The sequence below is a fragment of the Mirounga angustirostris genome, unplaced genomic scaffold, assembly GCF_029215605.1.
Source record: "Mirounga angustirostris isolate CCGP_5_RB_7025 unplaced genomic scaffold, mMirAng1.0.hap1 SCAF_2, whole genome shotgun sequence".
Taxonomy (NCBI): Eukaryota; Metazoa; Chordata; class Mammalia; order Carnivora; family Phocidae; genus Mirounga; species Mirounga angustirostris.
This window is the reverse complement of record NW_026991710.1, coordinates 158,953,840-158,973,089: the sequence shown is the minus strand read 5'-3', so window position 1 is coordinate 158,973,089 and position 19,250 is coordinate 158,953,840. Positions and strand designations below refer to the sequence as shown.

At 40.5% G+C, this 19,250-nt stretch overlaps 1 protein-coding gene across 6 annotated transcripts in view; it reads left to right on the top strand.

The window, feature by feature from the left end:
• The first annotated feature begins 3,054 nt into the window (after positions 1 to 3,054).
• Positions 3,055 to 19,250, top strand: part of PPP3CC (protein phosphatase 3 catalytic subunit gamma) — a 98,683-nt gene continuing 82,487 nt past the window's right edge. For 2 of the 6 annotated variants that reach the window (XM_064585407.1, XM_064585406.1), the window contains exon 1: positions 3,056 to 3,415. In XM_064585407.1, coding sequence (XP_064441477.1) covers positions 3,367 to 3,415 — 49 coding nt within the window. In that variant the 5' untranslated portion in view covers positions 3,056 to 3,366. Of the gene's footprint in view, positions 3,416 to 19,250 lie in introns of all 6 variants that reach the window. The other 4 variants (XM_064585409.1, XM_045879996.3, XM_064585408.1 and 1 more) reach the window with 3 other exon arrangements.

The window sequence follows — 19,250 nt, the reverse complement described above, 5'->3', positions numbered from 1 at the left end:
TTCATTACTTTTTTTTTTTTTTAAGATTTATTTATTTGAGAGAGAGAGAGACAGAGACAGAAACAGCACACGGGGAGGGGTAGAGGGAGAGGGAGAGAAGCAGACTCCACTAAGCACAGAGCCCAATATGGGGCTCAATTCCACAACTCTGAGATAATGACCTGAGCCAAAATCAAGAGTCCCACGCTTAACTGACTAAGCTACCGAGGCGCCCCCCTTTCATTACTTTTGAGCCTTGAAAGTCCTTATCTGAATTAACTAAGTTGTGTTTGATTTGATAAGTGGGGGGAGGGAGCATCAGCATCTTTCGGGATATATTAGCTCTGGAGTTACCACAATTAACCAAGTAGGATAACTTCTTCATTTTCTTTTAGATTTTTTCTTTTATTTTTTACATGTAACTTTTTAAACAAGGTTCACTTTATTTTGATATTATGGAGATTACTTAAAAATAAAATCTTTTTTTTTTTTTAAGATTTTATTTGAGAGAGAGAGCACACATGTGCACAAGGGGGTGGGGAGGGGCAGAAGGAGAGCGAGAAACAAACTCCCCGCTGAGCAGGGAGTCCCCTGCGGCTGGATCCAGGGACTCTGGGATCATCCCCTGAGCCCAAGGCAGACTTAACCGCTTAACCAACTGAGCCACCCAGGTGCCCCAAAAATAAAACCTTTTTTTTTTTTAAGATTTTATTTATTTATTCATGAGAGATAGAGAGAGAGAGAGCCAGAGGGAGAAGCAGGCTCCCCGCTCTCCGGGGAGCCCGATGCGGGACTCAATCCCAGGACCCTGGGATCATGACCTGAGCTGAAGGCAGACGCTTAACCGACTGAGCCACCCAGGTGTCCCAGACCTTAAAAAAATAAGTAAAACAAAAATCTTTGGGGCACTTGTCTGGCTCAGTAGAGCACGCACCTCTTAATCTCAGGGTTGTAAATTTGAGCCCCACATTGGGGCTCAAATAAAATATTCATTTTTTTAAAGATTTATTTATTTATTTATTTGAGAGAGAGAATGAGAGAGAGAGAGCATGAGACGGGGGAGGGTCAGAGGGAGAAGCAGACTCCCCGCTGAGCAGGGAGCCTGATGTGGGACTTGATCCCAGGACTTCAGGATCATGACCTGAGCTGAAGGCAGTCGCTTAACTGACTGACACCCAGGCGCCCCTCAAATAAAATCTTAAAGAAAAAAAAAAGTAAAAAATAAAATATTTTTTATTTATATTATTTTATATATTATAATATTTTATTTATTTATTTATATTGTGGAGTGGCTCCAACTTGAGATCCAAATGGTAGTTTTTTCCCCCACTACTATTATTGTAAAATCCATCTCTTCACATTGGTTTGCAATATTTGCTTAACATTTTTGTTTTCAGCTCTCCTGTTTATGTTCTTCCAGATGAATTTTCACATCTACTATGCTGCAGGGACCAATTTGTTTTTGACCTTTAGAAATTTGCTCTATTTGATAGAAGTGTGGCGTTCTCATTACTTCTTAAATGAAGAACTTCCTCGGGATATCTGAACAATTCTCTTGGGTGGAAGCCTGATGTCAAAACCCAAGAAAACAGAACCAAATTAAATCCAGCTTCCAAAGTGCTCCTGCCTTGTTAGGGTTACTATGAATGGCCTTAGGTCAAAATTCCAAGGCATAATTCAGGGAATGACTTCACAGAGTTTATCCCCAGATCTCCTCCCAATACATAAATCTATATTAATGGAGATTTAGGCTTTAACCCTTCTAATCTTTTAGCTAGGAGCTGTCCAAAAGAACTTTCTGCTATGATGGAGATGTCCTATGCTACCATGTCCAATAAGATAGCCACTAGCCACAGGTAGTTATTGAGCACTTGAAATGTGCACTTGAGGAACTGAATATTTAAATTTGAATTCTATTTAATTTAAACGTGTGTAACCACATATGACTTATTGGCCACCAGAGTAACTGTTAAGACTGGATCTTGGATCCAGTTTCCTTGGATCTCAGTTTTAATATTACATTATCATTGCTAAACTCAAAATACTTCTGACTTTGACAGGCACTATACTCGGTGAGGTTAGACAGTCACAGTAAGACAGTTTCTATTCTAAGCTTACAATTAAAGGAAAGAAAAGGTCAGTTTTTAACCCAGAGATGAGCTAGATCGTTAAGACTCTAGAGCCTTGCCCATCATGTTCCGCAGTAAGCATGAGCGGGGCAAGCAGGTACCGTGTCACTGCATCGAAGAGGAAGAAGAGCGGGCTTGCTTGTAGCAGAGTGGGTGACACGCAGGGCTTACAAGAAGCTCAGTTCCCTGCACATTGGAGGCCTGGCCGAGCAGCTCCGTGGAGCGGCTGCTCTCCCTTCTCTTAAACGTGGAAAGGAAGTGAGGAGGCCACGGGGCCCAGCCGGGTCTCATGCCACCTGGAATCTGAGGCCCGCCAACTACTGGACTGGAGCTGGCATGGACACGAACGTACCTCTTCCTATACTAACGGCACTCAACAAATGTGAAAACTGAAATGCGGGCTTCAGTGGTGAATGGGGGTGCGAGGGAGGGTAACCGTGGGAAGGAGCGTGGTCAGATTGACAGGGGCTCCCTAGAGACAGAGCGGTGGAAGACCAGAAGAAAAGGAGGCAGGGCTCCCGTGAGGAGGGTCTGGGAAGACAAGGGCTCTTGGCAAGGTGGCCCCAGGGTGAGGGTGACAGGAGGTTCGCGGTCCGGGGAGCCGCTGTGGGTCGCCGCGGCCAGGTCACAAGATGGCCGCTGCTTCGCCGGGGCTTTCCGTGCCGGACCTAGGGGCTGGTGGTAGGTGCTGCGGCCCGGGGCAGCCAGCTGCAGGGAGGGCAGGCTGAGGAGAGGACAAACACACCGTCGGAAGCAGGAGGGGAGAAAGGAAGCACGGCCGCGCGGGCCGAGGGCCTTCGGAAGAAGGGGAAAGCCGGGGTGCGCTACTGCCGCGGGGAGGGGGCGGGAGGTCAGGTGGCAGCGCCGGCCAGGGCAGCGGGGCTGCGCGCTGGGCCTTGGCGCGGCGGCGGAGGCGGCGCGCGCGGGCCGCCGGGAAGTTGGGAGACCGGCGTGCGGGAGCGCGCGCGCGCGCACGCGGGACCGGGCCGCGAGCAGCCGCGGCCGCCGCGGTTGCCTCCCTTAGCCACCAGCGCTCCCGACTCGGCTCCTCAGGAGCGAGCGGCCAGTGGGCCCGCATCCTGTCAGCGAGGTTCGAGGCCGGGCTGCCGCGGCCACCTCCTCCTGGTACCTGGGCCGCCCGGAGGAGCCGGGGCCGGAGCACCGTGGGCTGACTGACCCGGGGAGCTGACACCGCTGGACACGAAGGCGGAGGCGCGCGTCTGGCAGTCGCCTGGAGCCGAGAGGAGGCCGAGGGACCATGTCCGGGAGGAACCTCCACCTCTCCACCACCGAACGCGTCATCAAAGGTGCCGGGCGGGCAGGGCCCTCCTTGTTCACCCGCGGGAAACGGCCTTCGGCCGGGCGACGGCGGGGGGACGGAGGGCGGGGAGCCGGGAAGGGGGGGGCGGGAGGGCGTCGGTCCGGGAGGAGGACCTGGAGGGAGTGTGAGAGAGGGGAGGGGGAGCCCCGCAGGGCAGTCCTTGGGCGTTTTCTGATGCACCTTGATCTGTAGCTAGCTGGAGAGTGCTAATTTATCTCCCGTAGTGTGGGACTTGCGGGTGGGGTGGGGATTTCTTCTCCCGCCACCCCAAAGGGCCAGGACCCCCATCTTTTTTAAAAGAAACGATTCCTCTTTTCTCGTCTTTTATCTGTGAAGCCATTTAGGGTGATGTGGGCAGGGACTTTAGTAGATTCTTCCAAGTCAGATCTTTCTGCCGCTCCCCTTCTTTAGGATCTGATTATCTCGCCCCTCCCCCCCCCCCTTTTTAAGGACGTTTACCATGTACCTTTTGGCCCACTTTCTACAGATCATCACAAGTCACTGCTGTTATTTAAAAGAAACAGTGTGGTGAAATAAATACAAATAAATCCATTTTGTGATGTGTGAAAGGGATTTGCAGATCTCTTGACATGATGTTGGTGCTTTATTTTATTTTTTTGGCTGTAGAGACTTGAAGAAGGATATTCTCTGATTCAGATGTCTAACCAAAACTAAAATGTTCCTTACTGTAGGGTTTTACATTGTAGCTGTTTCTGCTCTTAAACTACTTACACTGGTTTAAACATAACCTCTAATTTATGCACTTCTGTTCAGCCGTGACACTTAGGTACAACTCTTGGCTCTTGAGTTTTAACTATCGGTTTGAAAGCACTATTTATAAGAAGGGAGTGTACACCTAAGCGAGCTGTGTTAGTGGCTTCTGATAAAGGGGTTAGCTCTAAGTGGGCAAAGCTATTAAAATACTTTTATTTTTTCATTTTGGTAATTAGAAAGAGAAAGGAAACTAAGATTGGTGACAGAATACGTTTTTGTTTTTGTTTTAATGTGGAAAAGCCTATTGAATGTTCAGTGAAGGGGGAGAATTTTAGTGTTTAACTTAAATTTTTTCTCCCTAACACATGAATCATCATAAATGTTGATTTTCTACACTACTAATTTTAGTGTGTAACTTAGTTTTTTCCCCTCTAAAAAGTCAAGATCAGGGCGCCTGGGTGGCTCAGATGGTTAAGCGTCTGCCTTCGGCTCAGGTCATGATCCCGGGGTCCTGGGATCGAGTCCCGCATCGGGCTCTCTGCTCCTTGGGAGCCTGCTTCTCCCTCTGCCTCTCTCTCTGTCTCTCATGAATAAATAGATGAAAATCTTTAAAAAAAAAAAAAAAAGTCAAGATCATAAGTGATGATCATGAACACTGATTACCTACACTATATAATGTTCAGTAAATAAAATGGGGTTTTTGAGATTTATCTACTCAGATCGTCTGGTATTATTAAGGATCGAAGTGAATTGTTCATATAACTGACATTTAGCCCTTTAACTTAAATAATTTTGACCATTTTAATGGCAGTTTTTATAGTATATAACCCGTAAAGAGTATAAACCTTCTCTTAAGATAAAGAATATACCAAACATAACCTTTTTTGATAAATCAAGGTCAGTTGTGTACATTAATTTCTGTCCTGTGCTGTTAACATGGCTGGTGCATTCTGCTGTTTAAGGGTGTTGGCAGTTTCCTCCTGTACCAAAATGACTCCTTACTGCTATACTGTTTAATGCTTTTGTCTGTTTTTTGTTTATCTTCTCCAGTACTGTTCTTTATCTGTCAAAATATGCCCTTCTAATCTGCTGTTTCTAAGCTGAAGTAGGCAGGGAAACCAGATAAACCAGAATTGTGTGTCAAGTTAGAATAAATAGGATCTCAGTGAAGCTTAGTGGCAGTCCTCAGACCTTTAGGAATCCCAAATTCTGATCGCCATTGTGGCATGTAATTCCCACCATAAGATGCCATAAGATATAAAGGAAATTTTAAAATAACCCTTTCAGACCCTTAAATATAGAAGTAAAGTAAAATGAAACATAGTTAAAAGGCAGGTGCTCTCTTATTGCTAGGCATGCTCACAGTTAAGTAAACACTTCCATTGTCTGTATAATTTGTTTTTTGGCCAAATTATAAATTACTGCATGTTGTATACTTACAAGATTACGCTTAAATAAATGAAATATAATGATTTCAAGCCCTTACTTAGAGTTTGTGGATTTATCTTAAATATAAATACTGTAGTGTGAGAACTTGACCACAGCAATTTTGGCTTCTCTGTGACTTATGTTGCTTTTTTCCTGGGTTTTCCAGAGTTTGAAATAATTGAGGTTTGTTCTAAGAAAATAAGGTGTCACTGTATATGTAGCTAAGGTCCATTGTATTGGGTACTAAATCCTGATCTGATGTTATCTTGTCTGGCCAGAGTTGTCTGCATTTATTCACAGCTGGAAATCTTTTTCAGAGGTGAGACCACACCCCAGTTATTTTTGGTTCTGTCATTTCCTGTTAACTTTAAAGTCTACTTAATTGTTTTGTTTGAACAAATCTTGGAGAAAAGTGGGAGGGAGTGACTAGTATTTTAGTGTCCTTTAAACAGCAACTTTCCTAAAATGAAGAAGGACTAGACTGATAGTCAGAAAACCTAGGTTTTACTGCATCAGGCGCTTACTTGTGACCTTGCCCTTTTTTTTTAACCTTGCTTTTTTACTTAAACTCCCTCCCTTTTCTTTTTTTCCAATAATCTCATGGGCAAAATAGTGTTAATAATACCTTCTTTGTCAAGCATCTGAGCCATGCAAATGATATAACTGACATGAAAAGCTTAAGACAGGTTGTAATATGAAACATGATAGATCAGTTTCTACATAAGTGGTTAGTAGAAAAATCATTAACATTTTTTATTTTTTATTATTATTTTTTTAAAGATTTTATTTATTTATATATCAGAGAGAGAGAGAGCACAAGCAGGGGGAACAGCAGGCAGAGGGAGAAGCAGGCTCCCCGCTGAGCAGGGAGCCCGATGTGGGACTCAATCCCAGGACCCTGGGATCGTGACCTGAGCCTAAGGCAGACGTTTAACCGACTGAGCCACCCAGGTGTCCCTCATTAACATTTTTAAAAGATTTATTTATTTATTTAGAGGGCACATGAGTGGGGGGAGGGGCAGAGGGAGAGGAGAGAGAATCCCAAGGAGACTCCATGCTGAGCACAGAGCCCAACGCAGGGCTCCATCCCACAACCCTGAGATCATGACCTAAGCTGAAATCAAGAGTGGGTCGCTTAACAGACTGAGCCACCCAGGCACACCTCATTAACACTTTTTTGAGAATTCATTAACATTTGAAAAATATCAGAATTAGAAAGTATATGAAATTATAGGGCGCCTGGGTGGCTCAGTTGGTTAAGCGACTGCCTTTGGCTCAGGTCATGATCCTGGAGTCCCGGGATCGAGTACCGCATCGGGCTCCCTGCTCGGCAGGGAGTCTGCTTCTCCCGCTCCCACTCCCCGTTTGTGTTCCCTCTCTCGCTGTGTCTTTCTCTGTCAAATAAATAAATAAAATCTTTAAAAAAAAAGAAAGAAAGAAAGTATATGAAATTATAAGTTGGAAAACTGTTAAGGTCAGGAAAATACCTGTTCTACAATTTATTTTTTTTATTTTTAAGCAATTTCTGCACCCAACATGGGACTCAAACTTACAACCCCCTCTATCAAGTGTTGCATGAACTGACTGAGCCAGGCAGGCACCCCATCCCCTTCTATGATTTAGAGGATATCTGGGTGGAATCCCATGTGTAACAACATGAAGAGACCAATACAGTTCTGTCTAGTACTTTTTTAGCAGCTGGTTTCTTTCCTAGCAGTTGAAGGTGTTTATGTTTAAAAATGTAAAAATTGTTATGATTTCATTCATTCATTTTTTGTGGAGAGCCATCTGCAATGTATGCCAACAAGTGCTCATTTGTTTCTTGTTTTAAAATAATAGTTGTGTGTGCCTCTAGAACAGTCAATTGCACTGTGGCATCACTACTGGTATCTAGAGCAGAAAAAAACCAGACACTCAAATGATTGAATTGTGAAAATCTTTTAGCTTGATTTTCTTTTTTTTTTTTTCCTGGTTTCCAATTTTTTTTCCTGTTTGAGAGAATTTTTTTTCTTTGACAGTGATTTTTTTTTTTTAAAGATTTTTATGTATTTATTTGACAGAGAGAGAGACACAGCGAGAGAGGGAACACAAGCAGGGGGAGTGGGAGAGGGAGAAGCAGGCCTCCCGCGGAGCAGGGAGCCCGATGCGGGGCTCGATCCCAGGACCCTGGGATCGTGACCTGAGCCGAAGGCAGATGCTTAATGACTGAGCCACCCGGGCGCCCCTCTTTGACAGTGATTTTTTAAAAAATGATTTATTCTCCTGGACTGAATCTTTTCCAAAGCAACAAAGAAATTTCACTAGGAATTATGTGACGGATGTGGAGAGTCCATTGTTGGTGGCCAAATGGTGTTCACAGAAAAGTCAGACTTCTTTTCAATAAGATGCTCAGACATTTCTCCCCTTCATTTGGAATTCAAGTGTATTATATATTCATAGGAGGTACTGTGTCATTTGTAGCGCACAGAGGCTACTGGATCTTTAATATTCTGCCAGTCAGAATAGTGTAGCTATGGCTTTCTTAAAAGAATAGTATGGACAAAATTGCTATTTTCACAAGGTTACCCTGAAGCCTGTTTCAGTCTCTGGTACCTATGCCTCATTTATTTCCACAGTTCTTGTCCCCTCTTGCCTTTTTTTGTATTAGAATGGATTTACCAAGGGTTTGTGTGTTTTTGGTTTTGTTTTTAATTTTTTTCTTTTTCATTATTAAGGATTTTATTTTTTATTTTTATTTTTTTTAAGATTTTATTTATTTATTTGACAGAGACACAGAGAGAGAGGGAACACAAGCAGGGGGGAGGGGGAGAGGGAGAAGCAGGCCTCCCGCTGAGCAGGGATCCCAATGATGCAGGCTCCATGTGGGGGATGCAGGGCTCGATGCAGGGAGGGGGATGTGGGGCTCGATGCAGGGAGGGGGATGCGGGGCTTAGTGAATGAGCCACCCAGGTGCCCCCTTTTACTTTCTTAATAGGATTACAGTTTTTCAAAATATAATAAAGTTGGTCAGAGGTAAAAAAAAGAATACAATTAAGAATTGCCTCAAAACAGCTAGGCTTGGGAAAGGCTACCATCGTATTTAAGGATTTTGTAGTGTCTTAATGAGGGAAAGCTAAAAAGAAGAAAATGAGTTTGTTTGTTTGTTTTAAGATTTTATTTTATTTATTTGACAGAGAGAGACACAGCGAGAGAGGGAACACAAGCGGGGGAGTGGGAGAGGGAAAAGCAGGCTCCCCGCAGAGCAGGGAACCCGATGCGGGGCTCGATCCCAGGACCCTGGGATCATGACCTGAGCTGAAGGCAGTCGCTTAACCAACTGAGCCACCCAAGCGCCCCAAGAAAATGAGTTTTAAAGTATATTGGGGTGCCTGGGTAGCTCAGTCGTTAAGCATCTGCCTTCAGCTCAGGTCATGATCCCAGAGTCCTGGGATCGAGCCCCATGTTGGGCTTCCTGCTCAGCGGGGAGCTTGCTTCTCCCTCTCCCTCTGCCTCTCCCCCTGCTTGTGCTCTCTCTCTCTCAAATAAATAAATGAATAAAATCTTAAAAAAAAATGAAGTATATTATACCTGATGTGAAGTGGGGGTAACTTGTTTAGCAGAAAAAGAAGTTGTTTCAGCTACATAGGGTTTGGGGAAACATGCAGAAGTAAGGATGGAGAAAAAGTATAATTGACTAAGGAGTAGACAGCGTGGGTAAAATTAGGAACGTCAAAGAATTGAAAGACGTAAAAGAAGAAAGAGGAGAAGAGGGATAGCTGAAAACTGCTAGGGCAGTTGACATTGATTCCATTAAGGGAACAGCAAGATTATTTTGATGGCTCTGTGTTTAAAAAAACCCAAAGCTTAATTGGCTTATAAATGTAATTCAGAATTACAGATGATTCAAACATCATACAAGCAGATATTATGAAAGTGAGACAGACTTGTTTTTATTTTATTGAAGAGATTGTGAAAAAGGTAGAAAAAGTTGATAGAGGGATAAAGTAAGTATTAAAAAGCACTAATAAGCAGAGGAGATAGAAAGGGTTTTCTAAGTGTATTTCCCATCCTTGTTAATCACACCACTTACCCATTTAGTCCCTGGCTCCAATGACAAGCCTGGGAGTCAGGCCACACTCTTATCCCTTTCACTTCACATCCAGTTCTACCAGACTCAGTTCTATGGACTTTTGGTTTGTACAGAACCTTCTACGTCATCTCCCTCTCTGACATTTTGCTTATACTATTGCAGTAGCCTCTTGCTAGGGCTATTTAATCTAATGTCCATGGTGCCATCATGATCTGTGGATAATGTAGAGGATTATTATTGTTCTTGAACCCCTTTATGAGCACTTTCTGCCCATAAGATAAATTCTAATTTTGTTGATGTATAGTTCTCTTCATGCTAAACCCCCAGTACTGTGTTACTTTCTCCTCATTTCATACCCCTGTTCCCAAACTTACTTTACTCCTACTTGTAGTTCCCCAGAATGCCATGAAATTTTATATCTGTGAATGGGTTCTTTTTTTTTTTTTAAAGATTTTATTTATTTATTTGAGACAGAATGAGAGAGAGAGAGAGAACACATGAGAGGGGGGAGGGTCAGAGGGAGAAGCAGGCTCCCCGCCGAGCAGAGAGCCCGATGCGGGACTCGATCCAGGGACTCCAGGATCATGACCTGAGCCGAAGGCAGTCACTTAACCAACTGAGCCACCCAGGCGCCCTGTGAATGGGTTCTTTGCATTATTTTTATGTAGAACCTTGTGCCCCAACTTGATCAGCCCTTATTTATCTTTCAAGATTTAGCCAAGTGGACATCTGAAAAGCTTTTTCTCCTTTACTACTAAGAGGCTGTATAGAATAATGGTTTTAGAACACGGCCTTGAAATCAGACACACCTGGATTCAAATTCTGCTTCTTTTAGTAGCAGCCCGACCTTGGACCAGTCACTTAATCTTGTTTTTCCTCAGTTTCCCTATCTGAAGTAAAGGGATAATAGAACCTAGTTTACAGGGTAGTTGTAAGGATTAAATAAATGCCACAAGCTGCAGTGACAGGTGCCTAGTAAGTGCTCAATACATGTTAGCTGCTATTAGCAGCAGCAGCAGCAGCAACAGAAGATATTGCCTCCTTTATGCTCCCATGAGCAGTCTCATTGCTTTTCAAATTTCTCTAAATATTTTTATGTTATTATACTAAACAGTTCTCTTCAAGGGCAAGGACTGTGTATTATTAATGCTGAATATATTGCTTAGCACACAGGTGCTTAGTAAATGTTTAAGTGAAAGCATAAGAAGCTTATTTTATGGAAGACAGTTTAGAAAAGGGCAGGGGCTCTGCTCATTACTAGCTGTGTGACTTTTGTCATTTATTTTCCTTGCTTCAAGTTTAAAATGGGAGATAACAGTACCTACCTCAGAATTTAAAGATTGCATTTCATATTGTATGTAAAGTGCTTAACATAGTGCGCATAGTGAGTGCTTAATAAATGTTAGCTGTTCTTTATTAAGAGTTAATCTTGAATCTTAGTGAGATTTGACAGCAGATCTGTTTGACTTTATTATTATAATTTTGTAGATCTGTTTGACTTTAAGTGGCATACGTAAAATGAAGTTTTAAGAGTGTTGTATTTTTTAAAAAGATTATGTATTTATTTGAGAGAGAGTGTGTGGGGGGAGGGGCAGAGGGAGAGAATCTTCAAGCAGACTTCCTCCTGAATGGGGAGCCCAATGCAGGGCTCGATCTCACAACCCATGAGATTACGACCTGAGCCGAAACCAAGAGTCAGATGCTTAAACCAACTGAACCACCCAGATGCCCCAAGAGTGTTGTATTTTATACTTTCCAACTGTAGTCTCCTTAGGAACTTTTGAAAGGATTTAAACCTAAAATCCTTAATAAGAAAAATGGTGAAATTTTCCTTGTCTAAAGTATAGATAGAATTTTAGAAATCGTAAACAGATGTTTAAACAAATACTCGATGAATTCCTACTAGAAGCAACATGTTTCTCTTTATACTTAGCTTAAATACTGTCTTCGAAAGTACTCAGTGTAGCGTGTAATGGCCTCACAAAAGTGTGACAGAAAATCAGAACTATGGAGCTTCCTATGACTAATAGCACCATGAAGAGCAGATGACTAAATGGTAGACTATATCTGGTATGAAAGGTTTGCTCCCTCACTTTACAAATTGATAATCCTTTCAAGTTTAAACTTTGTTGATCAGTAGCCTAAAGAGGTAAGACTTAATTTGTGGGCTTTTGTGTGTACATTTTGTTCTTGTGACCTAAGGCTTTATGGAAGTTTAAAAATAAAATAGGATAAAATAAAAAACTAAAATTTTTAAAAAACATAAATAAAATAGAGTTTTAATGAATGGCCAAAGTAATAAAGGTAATTGGTAGATTTATCCATGAAAGGAGGCTACTTATTTTTTACTTTTGCACACTGTTTTATTGAAAACATATGATGTCACTATAAACTTACTATTTCTCTCAGACTATCACTGATAGTGGTTATTACTTAATTGGTTCTGGGAGGGCTAGTTCCCAGTACTTTGAAAGCATGCTCTATGACTATCAAAGAATAGAAGGAATATCTCAAAGAGCTGTGTCAGATCAGTGAAATAAAATTACTTGTTCTAATAGGTTATGAAAGGATCTGAAAGCTGCTTATGAGTTTCAGTAATATTTAACATAACCTCTTCAGCAGTGTTTAACTGGTTCATGATTGGAAAAGCAGGTGAGTAGATTAGGAAATAAATCTGCAAAAGTAGGGCAGGCTTGCTGGCTTAAAATAGGAATGAAAGCAGGGTTATTTGTAGTGAACAGAGATAGCTATTTAGGTAAATCCTAGTGTCCCATGAGGGTAAGACCACACAATAATCTAAAAATAATAGCTTATAGGCCAATAACTTCTAAGGTTTATCTTTCATACTTACTGCAGGATTAAAGTGGTCATCACCAATGTTTTCTTTCTCTTTTATGCAGATTTGCTTCCGATGTTAGGTATACTTACCTAAAAATATCATTTGTGTAGTAGATGTATATTGTAGCAGGATACTGGACTGATTTTGCCTGTGAAAAGCCTGCAGAATTTTTTCAGTGTACTTTAGAAACTTAGTTTTAAAAATGTATTAAGTTTTTACTTTTAGGTAAGAGATTCACGGGATGTTGTAAATAAATGTACAGGGAGGTCCTATACTTTCTCCCCTAGGTCTCTGTCCTCTAGTGTCAGCATCTCACACTACCACTCACTATATCAAACCGAGAAATTGACATTAGCACAGTCCACAGAGTTTATTCAAGTTTCACCAGTTATACGTGAACTTGTGTGCACATGTATTTGTCTGTAGCTCTATGCAAGTCTACATGTGTAGACTTGCATAACTACCACCACAATCAAGATGTTTAAGTGGAAACATCACCACGAGACTCCTGTGTTACTGCCCCTTTGTACCCACACCCATCCCCTTCAAGAAACCAGTTTTATTGTTTGTTTATTGTTTTGAATCATGTGCACACTTGGTTTGATTAGGTTTTTTGCTTCTGAGTTGGAAGCACTGTTAAATAATTTTTATTGAAATAAGGTAATCTAACAACAACTGACTCATGGTAAAAAGCTAAGTTAAAATGTGTTACCAGGGGCACCTGGCTGGCTGAGTCAGTAGAGCCTGCAACTCTTGATCTCGGGGTGTTGAATTCAAGCCCAGTGGTGGACATAGAGCTTACTTAAAAATAATAATAAAATGTGTTAGCAATTTTGGAGCACTAAAAGCATTCTTGGATAATATATATAGACCTAGAATGATAATTCTCAACTCTGGTTACCAATCAGAATCAGCTGTGGAGCTTAAAAAAATGGGAGGAAAAATGGGTACTGTGGCCCCATTTTAGATTATCTGGAAAGCAGTGTTGAGTATAAAAATGCAAGTTACAAAAGAATACACAGTATGATACCATTTATATAAAATATAAAATATACTATGTTGTATATAGATACATTTGTAACAAATTATATACATGTGGGAGGATACACAACTACTTACATGTGGTAATTACCTCTGGAGAGGAAGGAATCAGATGGAGGTTGCTCAATTATATCTGCAGTATTTTAGTTCTTAAAAATATTTGAAACTCAGGGGCACCTGGGTGGCTCAGTTGTTTAAGCGACTACCTTCGGCTCAGGTCATGATCCTGGAGTCCCTGGATCGAGTCCCACATCGGGCTCCCTGCTCAGCAGGGAGTCTGCTTCTCCCTCTGACCCTCCCCCTCTCATGCTCTCTCTCTCATTCTCTCTCTCAAATAAATAAATAAAATCTTTAAAAAAAAAAAATATTTGAAACTCAGGACACCTGAGTGGCTCAGTCGGTTAAGCGTCTGCCTTTGGCTCAGGACACGATCCCAGAGTTCTGGGATCGAGTCCCGCATACCAGGGACTCGCTAAGCTCCTTGCTCAGCGGGGAGCCTGCTTCTCCCTCTGCCTGCTGCTCCCCTTGCTTGTGCTCATTCTCTCTTTCTGACAAATAAATAAATAAAATCTTAAAAAAATATATTTGAAACAGGTATGGCAAATTTAGTATTTTAAATCTACATGGTAGGTACATGGGTAGGTAGCAACATTTGTAATATTTCCTATACTATTTTATGTAAAATTATTTTTGAAATATTTCATTAAAAATATCCATACATACAGTATATTATGTGTATGTCTGGAATTTCTTCTTTTCTCCCTTTTAGTATACCTTTTATTTATTTTATTTTGGTGTCAAGAGTGGAATGCTGCTATAACAAATATCTGAAAATGTGGAAGTGGCTTTGGAACTTTGAGAAGACCCAGCTCAAGTCTCAATTTTCTGATGTCCTTCCTTGATTTCTGTAGCCACCACTGATACCCCTTTATATTCTTCCATAGTTAGAGTCTATACCATACAATGTATTGCTTAACTTCTCTGTGTTCATATTAAATCTTGTGATTTGAATATGAATTATTTTTTCTACTTAAATAGAACATAGGGGTGCCTGGCAGGCTAAGTCAGTGGAGCATGCAACTCTTGATCTTTGAGGGTTGAATTTGAGCCCCACATTGAGTGTACAGATTACTTAAAAATAAAATTTTTAAAAAATTTATTTTTAAATTATTTTTAAAAAGATTTTATTTATTTATTTGACAGAGAGAGAGCACAAGCAGGGGGATCAGCAGAGGGAGAGGGAGAAGCAGAATCAGGCTCCCTGCTGAGCAGAGAGCCTGATGCGGGGCTCTATCCCAGGACCCTGGGATCATGACCTGAGCCGAAGGTAGATGTTAACCAACTGAGCCACCTTAAAAATAAAATTCTTAAAAAAAACAGAACATAAAGTTCTTCAAGGTAGAGTCCATTTGTTAAAATTGTATAATCTATAAATGACTTACACAATGTGAACATGTAATAGGTGCCAAATAAGTATTGGATTATTTAACTTAGAATATAACTACTTCCCTAGTATTTTTGAATTTTACTTAAAGAACCCTTCCAGCTCTCTTTCTCCTATAGATTTCAGAACTTTAGACTTTAACAAATATTATTATTATCCAGTTCCATAAAGGCTAGGCATAGAAACTTAGATCTATTCTAAATGAATTATTATTGAATGGTTTGTTTTTCAGTTACTATCCTACAGTATTTCAGCTTTTAAAAGGATGACACTGGATAATTAGACTTGAATTGTAAACTTCCCCAAACTGGTATTGTTGGAGATGACGCTAAAATGTCAGAGTTTCTTAAAGAAACAGGAGAGAGTTGGTGATTGTACCCAGTCTTTCCTAACTTTTATTATTAGGATGAGAGAAAGGTAGTTTTAGTTGTGGTCAGTGAATTTCTTCTAAGTTTATGCTTTTAAATCAAGTTAAGGAGGTCAGCAACAGTAAGTAGAATAACGAAAGAATAAAATGCTTCATTATTACAAAGAAGAACGGTGAAGTCTTAGCATGTGGCATTGTGTGTTTCACATATTGAAGTTGATACTAGAAAGGTAAATTTAGTAATTTATTATTTTTTAAAATCTCTGTTCTCTTTTATGATAGAGCCGCAAGTTGCTCACTATTCCTTAGGCAATCCAGGTGTGAAGTTTTTTTTTTTTTAAAGATTTTATTTGAGAGAGAGCGAGTGAGAGAGCATGAGTGGGGGGAGGGGCAGAGGGAGAAGCAGACTCCCCGTTGATGGGGGGGGGGAGCCCCATGTGGGCAGACGCTTAACGGATTGAGCTACCCAGGTGCCCCTGGGTGGGAAGTTTTTGAGTGTATTTCCATAAGAATTAGAGTGGATTCCAGATGACCAATAATAATCACTTCCCTGTCACTCACTTTATGTGGGTTTTTTTTTTTTATGTAAAAGAGACAGTTATAGCTAATTAACCTGGAATTGTATAAAATCCTTTTGTTTCCATGAGAGTGTATCTTGGATATTTGTTGTGTGTTATGCTACATAGTTCTCATTTGGATTTGAACTTTTTTTTTTTTTTAAGATTTTATTATTCATTTGACAGAGAGAGAGGCAGCGAGAGAAGGAATACAAGAAGCTGGAGTGGGAAAGGGAGAAGCAGGCCACCCCCCCCACCACCACCAAGCAGGGAGCCTCATGTGGGCTCGATCCCAGGACCCTGGGATCATGACCTGAGCCGAAGGCAGATGCTTAACAACTGAGCCACCCAGGCGCCCCTGGATTTAAACTTTAGTGGCCTCTCAGAGAACTTATTTTTACTGTAACCCATGTTATATTACTTTGAATTATATATTAAGAAAAAAGTATTAGAGATTATTTGGTAAAGCAGTATAGCAAAAGAGGGATAAGAGCTTAGTCTCTGGAATCAACTGACCTGGAATCAAACTCCACCTCCTCCAGTTGCTAGTTGTGAGATCTTTGACAAATTTCCTAACCTCCCTAAACCTTGGTTGCCACATCTGTCAAATAGAGATAATAATACTTAATAGAGGGATGCCTGGGTGGCTCAATCGGTTAAGCGTCTGCCTTCAGCTCAGGTCATGATCCCAGGGTCCTGGGATCAAGTCCCGCATCGGGCTCCTTGCTCAGCAGGGAACCTGCTTCTCCCTCTCCCTCTGCCTGCTCCCCCTTCTTATGCTCTGTCTGTCTCTCTCTGACAAATAAATAAATAAAATCTTAAAAAAAAATAATACTTAATAGAGTGTTACTAGATTAAATGAGAATATTTATAAAGCCGTTAGCGTAATGCCTGTTGTGTAGTTAGCATACAACTAGTAAACATCATGATCACTATTATTGTTATTGCAACTCCAATTAAGAAAATTGAAATCTAAAACCTATATTGAAACCTATATTGAAAAGGTTTTGTGGATACCATAGTTTTGACAACTTAGCACAATATAAATAATTACTTATGTATCAGAGATTTTTAACTAACTTGTATCAGCAACTTGAATGTATTAATAATAACACAATTACCAAGTAGGGTTTATCCCAGAAATGCAGAGTTGGTTTGAAAATCCATCAGTTTACTCTACCATATTAACCACATAAAGGAGAAAACTCATATGATTACTTCAGTAAATTCAGAAAAACCAACTGACAAAAATTATATACCCATTCATGATTTAAACAAACCTCAGAAAACTAGGAATAGGAGGGGGGAGCTTCATCAACTGATGATCATCTAAGAAAAACCTACAGCAAATTCATAATTCATGGTAAAATATTGAATATTAAAATATTAAATATTCCCCTAAGATTAGGAATAAGGCAAGAATGTCCTTGCTTGCCACTTATGTTCAGCATTGTAACTAGTTGTCCTAGCCATTGAAGTAGGGCAAGAAGTAGAGTTAAAAGGCATACAGATTGGAAAGGAAGAAATAAAATTGTCTCTATTTACAAATTGCAAGATTGTTTATATAAAAAATCCTAGGTAATCTGCAAAATAACCATTAGTAGTTGAATTTAGCAAAGTCAAAGGATACAAGGTGAATATATAAAAATCAATTGTATTTTTATATACTATCAGCAAACATTTGGGAAATGAAATTTTTAAAAATTTTATTTAGAATATTTCCAAAACCCACAAAATACATAGGAATAAATGTGACAAAAATGCATAAAATCTCTTTACTGAAAACTACAGGACATTGCTGAGAGAAATTTAAGACTTAACTGTATGGAGAGTTACATCATGTTCATGATCAGACAGTGCAAAATTGTTAAGATGTCACTTCCCCAAACTGATTTATAAATAAATGCAATACCAATCAAAATCCTGGGATTTTTTAATAGAAATTGGTAAGCTGATTCTAAAATTTATATGGAGGGTCACCTGGCTGGCTCAATCAGTAGAGCATGTGATTCTTGATTTTGGGGTTGTGAGATTAGGCCCCGTGTTGGGTGTAGAGATTACAAATAAATACACTTTGGGAAAAATAAAGTTTATATGGAAATGAAAAAGACTGAGAATAAGCAAACCAATTTTCAAAAGGAAGAACAAAATTGAAAAATTCAGACTACGTGATTTAAGCCTGGTTCTCCCTCTCCCACTCCCCCTGCTTGTGTTCCCTCTCTCGCTGTGTCTCTCTCTGTCAAATAAAATCTTAAAAAAATATATATTTGCATTGAGTTATAATGTATCTTTGATTTAGAGAAATCTTTAAGAATAGTTTGGGGGGCGCCTGGGTGGCTCAGTCGTTAAGCGTCTGCCTTCGGCTCAGCTCATGATCCTGGGGTCTGGGGATCGAGCCCCGCATCGGGCTCCCTGCTTGGCAGGAAGCCTGCTTCTCCCTCTTCCACTCCCCCTGCTTGTGTTCCCTCTCTCGCTGTGTTGCTCTCTGTCAAAAAATAAATAAAATCTTAAAAAAAAAAAAAAAAGAATAGTTTGAAGATTAGCAGAAGGTTGATAATTGTTGCTCTGTGGGTACTCATTATGTTGTTCCACACTGTATAATAAAAATTTGTCCACATAAGGTGCAAAGCTAATTATCACTTCTGACTGCTGGCTGATTTAGTTTTAGCTTCCAAATAGGAAGAGATTTTGAATTTTGACACAAAGATCTGTTGATAACCCATTGATGATCCATTAATGGTCTGGAATCTTTTTAGCCATTTTTTAAAAAAAATTTTTAAAGATTCTATTTATTTATTTATTTGACAGAGAGAGAGAGAGAGAGCACAAGTAGGCAGAGCGGCAGGCGGGGAGAAAGAGAGAAGCAGGCTCCCCACTGAGTAGAGAGCCAGATGCAGAGCTCGATCGCATGACTCCGGGATCAAGACCTGAGCCGAAGGCAGCCGTGTAACTGACTGAGCCACCCAGGCGTCCCTCTTTATAGCCTTTTTGAAACAGTTAGTGAATTCTCCTGTCTGCTGACAGCCAGCAATACTCTGATTTCTGGATGAGTTGCAGCTGATTGGATATTGGTAGTATTACTATTGGTTGACTCATTTATAATAGAGTTATATACATTTGTAGAGTCTCTATTTATTCTTTTAAATAGGTAATACAATAACATGGTACAAAATTTTAAAAGGTATATAGCATAAAGTCTTCTTCCTATTCCTAATTCTGGGCTGCCAGTTTTCTGCCTTAAGGATGTTAAAGCCTACCGTCAAAGGCCACTAGTAACATATCTATAGTCAAATATAAGTTCACATTTATTTAGCTTGCTACAGCAGGGAATAACACACACCAGAATAACTGGGGGGCATCTC